The 12,190-nt window shown below is 39.3% G+C and overlaps 1 protein-coding gene across 1 annotated transcript in view; it reads right to left on the bottom strand.

The window, feature by feature from the left end:
- Nucleotides 1-12,190, bottom strand: part of KIAA1958 (KIAA1958 ortholog) — a 124,340-nt gene that overhangs the window by 55,924 nt on the left and 56,226 nt on the right. Inside the window, exon 2 of the mRNA XM_061163410.1 lies at nucleotides 5,600-6,791. Within this exon, the coding sequence (XP_061019393.1) occupies nucleotides 5,600-6,767 (1,168 nt within the window). The 5' untranslated portion in view covers nucleotides 6,768-6,791. The remainder of the gene's footprint in view (nucleotides 1-5,599; nucleotides 6,792-12,190) is intronic.

Consider the following 12,190-nt stretch of genomic DNA (forward strand, 5'->3'; position numbering starts at 1 on the left):
AGTTATAAACTATATTAAATAAGGTATAATGGGTTTTCATTACTGTCTTGGTAAAACTTTCTTTGTAAAAACCTAAATACTTTGAAAAGACATGACAATATAATCAACTCTTTTTTTAGAACAGAATGAGTGTATGTACTTAATCACATTATCTCCTCCCCATCCCCTTCCCCAAGTGTAGAAAACAAGCCTAAAAACTAACTTGAAACCACAACTTTTGTCTTTTCTAAGAACTGCAAAAAAGGAAGGAAAGAAGGAAGGAGGAAAGTGCCCCTCAGCCAGAGGCTGGAGACCACCATCCCCAGTTCCTTAAACTCATTCTGATACGGGCGTTCTAGTACACATGATAAAACCTAAGACAACTCCCACCACTACCACCTCTCTGAGAGCTGCCCCTGGATCAGTGGGGGAGAAGGGAATCTGTGATGCTCAGGGAACGGACGGGAGAGCCTGTGACAGTCAGGCAGGAGGACCAAGGTGGGGTGATGTCCATGGACAGACACAGCTGAGGCCCGTGACACTCGGCTGGGGCGGAAGGAGCCTCCAAGAGGCTATGGGGAGGGGCACTGAGAAAACTATCTCAATGGGCTCCCAGTGTCAGTGACACGTTTAAGGATACGTAGTTTCATCAAGGTTTTGACCTGCTGTTTCTTCCTGTGGACATGCAGTTCATATCATAATGGGAGAGAGGGACCTGATTTCTTCCCTGTGCAATTAGGTGAGTGAAGAGTTGAATGGAACAGAGTCATTGTTTTTAGAGGATGTTGCAAATACCAAGCAGGGAGTCCTGGAAACTCCTGGGAGCAGGTATTTAATCTCCCCTCTGGATACGTTCTCAACACTGACTACCTATCAACATGTGACTGCCTGGGTACTATGCACAGGCACTGGGACTGAAGAGAAGGGTGCTCGGTAGCTCCATTAAGCTGCCCTGAGCATTACAAGAGAAGTACATGAGTAAACTAGGTGAGCATCTACTCCACTTACCTTCTTTTAAGAAGTCTACAACAAACTGTGGAAAATTTTTACAGAGATGAGAATACCAGACCATTTTACCTGCCTCCTGAGAAACCTGTAAGAAGGTCAAGAAGCAAGAGTTAGAATGGGACATGGAACTATTGACTGGTTCAAAACTGGGAAAGGAGTACATCAAAGCTGTATATTATCACCTTGCTTATTTAAAATATGTGAAATGCCAGGCTGGATGAATCATGAGCTGGAATCTAGACTGCTGGGAAAAATATCAACAACCTCAGATATGCAGATGATACCACTCTAATGGCAGAAAGTCAAGAGGAACTAAAGAGCCTCTTGATGAGGTGAAAGAGGAGAGTGAAAAAGCTGACTTAAAACTCAACATTCTGCCATAAGGGTGGTGTCATCTGTGTATCTGAGGTTATTAATATTTCTCCCGGCAATCTTGACTCTAGCTTGTGCTTCATCCAGCTCAGCATTTTGCATGATGTACTACTCTGCATGTAAGTTAAATAAGAAGGGTGACAATATACAGCCTTGACATACTCCTTTCCCCATTTGGAACCAGTCTGATGTTCCATGTCCAGTTCTAACTGTTGCTTCCTGACCTGCATACAGTTTTCTCAAGTGGCAGGTCAGGAGGTCTGGTATTCCCATCTCTTAAAGAATTTTCCACAGTTTTTTGTGATCCACACAGTCAAAGGCTTTTGCGTAGTCAACAAAGCAAAAGTAGATTTTTTTCTGGAACTCTCTTGCTTTTTCGATGATCCAACGGATATTGGCAATTTGATCTCTGGTTCCTCTGCCTTTTCTAAATCCAGCTTGAACATCTGGAAGTTCACGATTCACATACTATTGAAGCCTGGCTTGGAGAATTTTGAGCATTACTTTGCTAGCATGTGAGATAAGTACAATTGTGTGGTAGTTTGAACATTCTTTGGCATTGCCTTTCTTTGGGATTGGATAAAAATGGATGTGTTCCAGTCCTGTGGCCACTGCTGAGTTTTCCAGATTTGCTGTACTACTCAGTCATAAAAAAGAATGAGATAATGGTGTTTGCAGCCTGGTGGCTCAGACGGTAAAGAATCTGCCTGCAATGCAGGAGACCAAGGTTCAGTCCCTGGGTTAGGAAGATCCCCTGTAGAAGGGAATGGCAACCCACTCCAGTACTCTGGCCTAGAAAATCCCATGGACAGAGCAGCCTGGCAGGCTACAGTCCATAGAGTCACAAAGAATTGAACACAACTGAGTAACTATCACACACACATAGATGCAACTAGCGACTGTCATACTAAGTGAAGTTAGAAAGAGAAAGACATACCATGTGATATCACTTATACATGGAATCTAAAATATGGCACAAATGAACCTACCTACAAAACAGAAACAGATTCATGGACACAGAGAGCAGACTCGTGGCTGCCAATGGGGATGGGGCAAGGAAGAGGGACAGACTGGGAAACTGGGTGGATCAGACGGTAAACAATCAGCCTGCAATGCAGGAGACCTGGGTTCGATCCCTGGGTTGGGAGGATACCCTGGAGGAGGGCATGGCAACCCACTTCAGTATTCCTACCTGGAGAATTCCATGGACAGAGGAGCCTGGGAGGCTACAGTCCATGGGGCTGCAAAGAGTCAGACTCAACTGAGCAACCTGGCACACAAACAGAGGAAATGATTACATTTAGAATGGATAAATAACAAGGTCCTACCGTGTAGCACAGAGAACTATATTCAGTACCCTGTGATAAAAGATGATGGAAAAGAATATAAAAGAAGAACGCATGTATGTGTATAACTGAGTCACTCTGCATATAGCAGAGACTGGCGCAACACTGTAAATCAACTATACGTCAATAAAAAAAGGGAGAGTTCCTGCACAAAATCATAAAGGAAGCTGTGTGTATATACATATATTTAAGAGATATACACATTTAAAACTCAACTTATAATGCAATAAAAATTTAAATTTATGACAAATGCTCCAAATTTACATAAAAATCTCAAAAATTAATAGAATCCGAGCCACTTGGAGATAGTCAATAATTCTTCTAACAATGGATGTCCTCTTTATGCATGACTACTAAGATTTGAGTTGAGCTTTATAACAGAGCTAACATGAAAATTAGTAATTTTATCCACACCTTGTTAACATTTTATAACTTTGTGAGTTTACTTCTGAATAGAAATAAGAATGGCTTTCCAATAGGGAAACAGATTTTTTGGGGGGAGGGAGCATGCTGTAGCCTATGGAATCTTAGTTCCATGACCATGGACTGAACCAAGGGCCACCGGCAGTGGAAGCACTGAGTCCTAACCACTGGACCACCAGGGTACTCCCAGGAAATAGAATTTAAATGGTATCAGTAAAACTAAACAAAATGGACAGTTTATTTTTGTTTCTGGCTGACTCAAGTCATTTGTCAAATTAGGGGTATAAATAAGCCAGAATCACAACTATTTAAGTGAAAAGGTACTACTTATATCCTATAGATATCAAGAATCAAATTTCTTAGAAAAAACTTTCACCAGCCTAATAAAGACAATGTTGTGTCTAATGATGTGAAGATTAAGTCAAAGACCATTTTGTGATTAAGTGACTGAAGTAAAACAAGAAAGGAAGGACAAGAGAAAGACAGCCCAAGGAACGGGAGAAAATATTTACAAAATGTACATTTAATAAAAGAGTTAAAGCTAGAATTCACAGAACCCTTACAACTCACCAATAAAATGGCAACATAACTAGAAAATGGGCAAAGGATCTGAATGGATTTTCTCAAAAGAAGATACACAGATTAAAACCACAAGATACCACTTTACACACCCAGCAGGATAATTTTTTTTAAAATGGAAAACAAGTGTTGGTGAGCATATGGAGAAACAGGAATCATTTAAAATTGTTGGTGAGACTGTAAAATGGTGAAGATGCTTTGGAACACAGTTTGGCAGCTCCTCAAAAAGTTAAACATAGAGTTACCATATGACCCAGAGATTCCACTTCTAGACAGTTGCCCAACAGAAATGAAAATGTATGTTCACACAAAAACATGTACATAAATTACATTAGCAGCAATATTTACCACAGCCAAAAAATGGACACAACTTAAGTGTCCATCAGTTGATAAAGGAAAAACAAAATGTGGTCTATCCATACAATGAAATATTATTTGATAATGAAATGGAAAATAATACTGATAGACACTACCAGATAGATTAACCTTAAAAAAATTATGCCAAGTACAAGAAGGCTGTCACAAAAGGCCATAAAATAAGAATCCATTTATATGAAATGTGGACAACAGGCAGATCTATAGAGACAGAAGTAGATTAGCAGTCGACAGGGGCTGTGAGAAGGGGAAAAAATGACTGCTAATGGGTATGGGGTTTCTTTCTGGGTTGATGAAAATATTCCAAAATTAGATAGTGGCGATAGTTATACAACTCTGTGAATATACCAAAAAACACCAAATTGTAAAACTTTAAAAGAGTTATTTTAAGGTACATGAATTTTATCTCAATAAAGCTGTTCTTTTAAAAAGAAAGAAAAATGAATAAATGGAAAACCATAATTCTGAATCAGATATGAGTATTTTCCTTGTATATTTTATTATTAATACCAAGATTATATTTGGAAATCATAAATTGAAGATTTCCTTTTGGAATCTTAAAGCTGACACTAAAATGGGGAAATACGTTTGCAAAGCAATGTCTTCCTAACTTTCAGGAAGTTAGAGGGCAAAAGCATAGCTATCTCAGGCTTCCAGAAGCTTTTCTTAAAATACATGACTTTATGAGAAGAACTAAAATGAAACCAAAATGTGTCACGAATGTCTGCTTTCTACATAGTACTCTGCATGTCTGTTCATCCCTTCCATGTTTCTGCTTCTGGCCTATCAGATTTGAATCATGAACCCAAAAGCATGACACTCAAACCCCTTCTATATAACAACAGCTCAGATTAAATAAATACTGAATGCTAGAATTACAGAACATTTACAATGTTGGAATTACAGACAGGGGCCTCATATAACTATTTTCTTCTCCTCTCAATCCATTCTATTTAGATCCATGTATTTCAGAAATGCAAGTCATCTGATTATATTTTGAGAAAAAAGATAAACTACTTCTTCCAGATATATTTGTTGTTTTTTTTTAAACCTGTCTTAAATTGCCACACCACTAAAATGAATAAAGGGCTAAATTGGTTCCAATAAATAATATTGGGAAAAAAAAATATTAGGTTTATTTTTATTATATGCCTAACCCAACATCATTTTGGCTTCAAAAGTGTAACCAAATACCTTGATACTGATAGTAGAGCAAAGCTTTCAAAAATCATTTTACTATATAAAAATTCAGATTCAGATCAGATACAAACCTTAACTCTAGCCATGTGATATCATCAGCACAACCCTACAGCTATTCTCTCAGCCCTGAGGTGCACCGACTGGATGATGAATTTCCTTTTTATATCACCTGAATGCATTATATTTCATTATTTCTATCTTTCTGAGAATAACGAAGGCCCAAACTCGAGCGAACTGGGCCAGCGGTTGTAGGCGTGCTGACGGCGCACAATGCCCTGACGTGCGTGAACGAGGGGCTGCCGCCTCCCGCGCCATACCTGGGATGCACTGGGCCGTGGCCTCCGTGGTTATGCTTGGAGCGACTGGGGGCTGCTGCTGACTGGAGCTCACTTCTGGCTCTGTGTTAACTGAGGGAGAAAGGGCCACCTCACAGGAGGAGACCTGGCTGGGCAGATGGGACAGGAACTCTTCGGAAGCAACTTGTTCATCCTGTCCCGGCAGCTGCAGGGCAGACAGAGGGATGCTGATCTGTTTGTTAGGATGGGATGTGCTCACGGGCATCTGCATGGCCACGTGCGGGCTGGTGCCATGGGCACCAGGGGGTCCTCTGTTAGGTGATGCCAGAGATACCCTGGTGGTCTTCTGGACGACTGGTCTAGACATCACAGAGGGGGATGCGGACACACCATGTGGGTCCAGCTCTGTGCCGATGGCGGATGTTACGTGGGAAATCAGTTTAGCAGACCCTAAGGAGGGACCAGCATGAGTCTGAGACTTGGGTTTTGCCATCTGTGTCAATGACAGGGCTGGTCCATCTACACCTCCAGTCAGCTCTGCATTCGCCACAATATAGTAATCTTCGGGAATTTCTTGTTTGATCTTCTTAATGATGACATCACTGCTGCATTCATCAATCATTTGAGTCTGGGAACTCGAATGGAGAGAAGATGGGACTATTCCAGGCCTTTTTCGTGCAATGCTTTGAGGCCTCTGCGGTTGGGGTTCAAAGTCACTATCTTCATCCGTAACAGAAGACTCACAAACCATGTCAAACAGAGTGTTTTCATCTTCATACTCTTCAACAGCTTCATCCAGTTCAGAGGGCTCACTGCAATAAGAGAAGTCACAAGAGTCTCTGGTCCGATTACAGTCTAGCTTTGTTTTCACTGGTCTCCCAGGGTACCTTTCAACGGGGCTAGTTTGAGTCTCAGAGGGCACGCCAATTATACTGGGACTATCAGAGTTAAAACTTCTGTTATCCTGGAAACAGACCCTTTCTTGGGAGCCAGCTCTGCAAGTAGCTGTCAGTGGCCAGTGATAAGCATGGCCTGCACTACAGCCCCACATTGCTGTCAGGTTCCCATGGGAACCTTCTGAAAGTAAATGTTTCAGGTTTGGAATGAGGCTGCAAATGGTCCCATGGCTGTGGGCCCAGCTGACCAATTTGGATAGATTCTCAGATGAGGTATGAAGGCAATCCTCCATGTTACAGGATCAGCAGTGTCCTTCCTAAAAGGAAATAATCAAAATAAGAAGCCATTATTACGCAATATATTCCCAGATCTCAATCACTTCAATTTTCATGAACTATGATTAGGTGGCACACAATAAAAGTAATAGTTAATATCATGTATATGGGCAGAGACTGGAAGAGAATGTAGGGAAAAAGTAAAAACAGTTTATGGTTTCTGGCTGTGGGATTTGAGAATTATCTGTTATTTCCTTTATTGTTATTAGTATAATGTCTATATAAGAAAAAAAAGTGAAAAAAAAAAACAAGCAATAAAAAAGAGGTGAACTTTTTCATAGCACACTTTACTTTCAAAGTTACAAAGAGATAGGTTCAATTAACCAAGAGGATGAACTTTTAATTTCACCTTCCACCACCATAAACTTCACTACTAGAGGAAGATCCATCCTAGGCTTAGATCCATTCTAGGATGGATGGGAGAGAGATGAAGTCTGACTGTTTTCTGCTAGACACCAGAAAATAAATGACATTACTGGGAGTCCATGAAGAAAATGTGGGGCTAAATCTGAGATGTGGGGAAGAAAACTCTTTTAACAGAGAAGGGAAAACAGACTGAAAGGAGAGCCACTAGAGGCCCCTGCTGGGACGGGGTGCAGGCAGGCTGCAGACCAGAAGCAAGGATGGGTAGGATGGGTGCCAGACACTAACCAAGTCTTAGGAGCAGGCTTCCCATCTTCTTGCTGTCTGAAATTCCTGAAACACTGCCTTTATCTCACAATTCAGAGGTAAAAAGATTCATCTGGTATATTTTACCATCTTAGGTTCCTATACACACAAGTTGGTATATAACCAACTACCAAAACAGAAATAAATCATTCTTTATTGGACAGAGGTAAAAAAGAATACTTGTTAAGGGTCCTTGACTGGGTAAGAGTAAGGACAACATAATGGGCAAAAAAAGTGAAAAAAGGTACAGACGGAATCCATGTGTGATTGGAAACATCTAATAAGGCTCTGACAAAAGGAAGACCCTGGGAAGAACTAGCAAGAAGGAACACGGATCTTGATGTGTGTTCCCTGGTCATCGGCAGCTGTGAGTGACAAGAGGCACTCGCTGGTGGTGCGCTCTGTACTACGGTGGCATGGTCCAACTGCAATGCCATGTGACCCTATGAAAGGTGCAATTGAGCCTCCATTCTCTGCCCTGCCTCCATGGCACACCATCAGCAGAGTTTGGTAAATTCAAACCCTTTAACATGTTTCATAACAGGTGCGCTACAGCCTCTCTAACACAGCCACAGCCACAGTCAACCTCCCAAGCCTCATTTTCTACTATGGTTTTCTCTCGCATTTCTTGTGGTCTCCTCCTCCCTAAAAACAGTTTCTCACTGCCCCTGGGCCGCTAAAAACTTTCTCTGCCTTGATATGCAGTGTTCCTCTTTCTTTACCTGGAAAACCCTTTCAGGGATGACCTCAGGACCACCTTCTGTTGAAGTCATTTTAGATACTCTTTGAGCCTCAGAGATTTCAGATTCTCTTCTTCAATCATCTCAAAGAACTTGGCCTTTACTGTACCATTAGCACTGACATTCTTATCCATCTCTCAGACTTGCCTAAGGATTACCTGAGGACAGGAACTATGGCATAATTTTTCATTCATCAATGAGGACCTACTTAGGGATAGAGAGACTAATAAGATATGGTTGTGCTGGAGATCTCATAATCTATTGTAGATGCTGAATATATGAATGAAGAGTGAATGAATAAATATATAAATACTGGAAGCACCATCCACAATGACAAAATGAACATATAAGACCCTCAAATAAAAAACATGAAATTCCCTCCTCTGACTTTTACTGTAATCATTTAAGGGATAAGAGGATTTTCTCCCCAAGGGTGTAAACAGAAACACAGCTGCCTTGTGTATGCAGAAGAGTAATATATGAACAACCAGATTTTATGAAGCAGCACAAACTGGGAAGATCCCCTGGAGGAGGAAATGGCAACCACTCTGGTGTTCTTGCCGGGGGAACCCCTTGGACAGAGGAGCCTGGCGGGCTACAGTCCACGGGATCGCAGAGAGTTGGACACAACTGAGCATTTGAGTGCACAGACACAACAAATCAAAAGAAAAGGGACTGGTGTGGGAGTCAAGAACTTCAACTTTTCATTCTGGAACTCATGTCTTTGGCCTCTAATAATTCACTAATTATCTCTAAGTCTAAAATGACAGGACTATGATTCTTATGCTTCTTTCATGATCTAGCAATTTAGGATCCTATTTCATTTATATTCCTTTCATATAACTTTAAAGTAGAAATTCAGATAGACGAGAAAGACTGGAGGCGGTGTTGGTATTTTTTTTTTTGAGCTTTCTTAACATACCTGCTTAGTTAGTGTGGCAGAGACTGCGATTTGCCTACCCATTATCCAATCTCTCTTATTTATTACAGAGTCCCAATCTGCTGGAGCCGCAATATGCTCACCTAAAACATATTTCCCAGCTTCCTTTGATATAGAAAATATCATATGACACAGTTCTAGCCAATGATATCCAAACAGAAGTCACTGGGTGGAGTTTCTGCCTCAGAAATACAGACTTGTCCGGTTTTTGCCTTTCTCCCTTTGTCCTTTCTTTTCTTCCTGCTGGGAACAAGGACATGATGGCTGGGCCTCCAGAGGTCATCTCAGGAGCAGGAAATAAGGACTTAAGGATGGGAAGGAATAGCCAGAGGAGCTTGGTGATATGACAGAGCCGCTCCACCAGCTCTGAACTGCCTAAGATTCCTTGTTACATAACGGGAAAGATTAAACTCTGATCTAGCTTAAGTCACTGCCACTGAGTATTTGATTTATAACAAAGCTGAACTCAACTACTAATACCCAAAAAGAATACATCCATCTCTGGTTTTGGAAACCTTACAGCAGAATCCTTCATTTTCTTTGCACTATACTCCAGGACAATTGTTTCTCAGACTGGATTCAACAAATGAACCTTGGGAGGGTGGCAATTTATGTCATAATGTTAACCGTTTTCATTTTTATCATAATAAAACACAATTAATATAAGCATATTATGAATCATCTATATCTTATATCTAAGTATTGCCTTGTAATTTTAGTTCTGCTTTGCCTTTGTATCTACACTCACATTAGTGTCCATAATCACCGAAAGTGACATCAGTCAACTTTCAATTTGTTGGGAAACCTGTTCATGATGTATTCTTTTTTTACCAGATATAAATACAAAACTACTTTTCTGCATTAATAATTGCCAAATGAGAAGTATTATGATTTGACATCAGGAAAATGGCATATTGGAAGGACTGATGCTGAAACTCTAATACTTTGGTCACCTGATGCAAAGACCTGACTCATTAGAAAAAGGCAGGAGGAGAAGGGGACGACAGAGGATAAGATGGCTGGATGGCATCATCGACTCAATGGATGTGAGTTTGAGCAAGCTCCGGGAGTTGGTGATGGACAGGGATGCCTAGTGTGCTGCAATCCATGGGGTCGCAAAGGGTTGGATGTGACTGAGCAACTGAACTGAAATGGCATATGTGATGATGAAGTAATACACCTCTTTAAATGTCACAGACTGATGAGAAAAGAAGTAAATGATATATGCTCATAGGAAAAAATCATATACATTATGGCACAGTATTTAAATGATAACAGTTCAAACTGTAAAAATGTGGCAGAATCAAAATACAAAACTGTATATGCCTGTGGACGTCAAAAGTACTTACTGTCCAGGTAAAAGTTACTATACAGAAGTAAAATAGTACATTTGCTGAAGACCCACAGCCAGAAAAAACTTAAAAGGCCAAGTGGATAAAACTTTATATTTTATTAAAAGCTTAGCCACTTAATTCTATAATAATCATCAACTTTAAGAACAACAGGTAGTAATAATAAGTCATTTTTATTACATTCTGAAACTCACTTGCAATCTCATGAAGAGGCTCTTAAACTTTTCTTAAGTACCATAAAATGAAAATATTTTTCCAGTATTACTATTAATATAATTCAGCCAGGCAACCAATGTTAACTGGTAGTTATGAGAACATAATTAGCTAATATTTGAGGTACTTAAATGAACTGAGTCTAAGCTGATAAGGAATAGCTATCAATATACTACAATATATTTTAAGTTTATACAAAAGAGAATCAATAATAAGGCAATCAAGGTATTTTCAAACTACTGAGAATAAGTACAGCTAGCTCTTGAACAATGTGAATTTGAACTGTGCAGGTGTACCTATACACTGATATTTTTCAATAGTAAGTAGCACTACGGTACTACACAGTCCATGGTTGATTGAATCCGTGGTTGTTGAGGAACCATAGATATTAAGAGCCTACTATAAATTATATACAGATTAACCCAGAAGCAGTTCAAGGATTAACTATAGTTTCTAGAAGATACTGATTTCCTTCATCAGTTTGATGACAAGCTCTATGCTGAAAAATAATGCTTTTTCTATATTTTCAAGAATTCAAAATAACTTCAGGAAAGATTTTCCCATATCTTATATGGGTGATGATTGGATTAGACACTCAGTATTACAGATTATGGGACACCTCATTAAAAATTGAAACTCAAGGAGGCCTGCCTAGCAGAGTCTAAGAGATCTGATTATCCTAAATCAGCAAAGCTATAAAGTTATTATCACCACACTGTATGTTAACTTAGGTAAGCAGACATTCTATGTATTAGTATTCATATTGTTAAAGCCAAAATCAGAAACATATTAAACACAGAATCAGACTTGCTATCATCAAACCTAACATTAATCATTAGGTTTCAGAACAACAATATAAAACTATTGTTATAGTTAATATTTATTGAGCAATTATTGATTGCCAGGCACTACTCTAAGACTTGACATATCAATAATTCTATCAAAAATCCTAATGAGTTAGGTAACTTATCATCTTGGGAAAAATAATGGTAGAGCCAAAATTTGAACTTCAGTCTTAACTCTAGAGCCCATGCTCTTAATTAATATACTATACTGCTTCCAGCAATATAGTAGTAGAAAAATACTATCTCAAGTCTTGTCTTCTAGCACATTAATGTTGTTAATTTGAGCCTATGTTAGTTTTACAGTTTTACTTAGTTGAATTTGTATGTCTTTTCTGATTTATAGCTTTATCAGAACTATAAGCATGCATTTTATGTATAAACATATTTAAGTAACATTTTGATCAAAAAAATAAACCAGCACTAGGTATAAACAAGATTCATGAAAATATTTTTTTCAAAAGTTTGAACAAAGCTTTTTGTTCAAACAAAAAGGCATTGTTCAAACAAAAAGGGAAAAAAAGGTATAAAAAATTATGTTACTTTTCCAAAGCCTGACAAAGTGGGCTACCAGTCAAATACTGTGAATATCTAGTTGGCTTTCACCTGACTTTGATTACAACA

This window comes from Dama dama, chromosome 16 (assembly GCF_033118175.1).
Source record: "Dama dama isolate Ldn47 chromosome 16, ASM3311817v1, whole genome shotgun sequence".
NCBI classification, from domain to species: domain Eukaryota; kingdom Metazoa; phylum Chordata; class Mammalia; order Artiodactyla; family Cervidae; genus Dama; species Dama dama.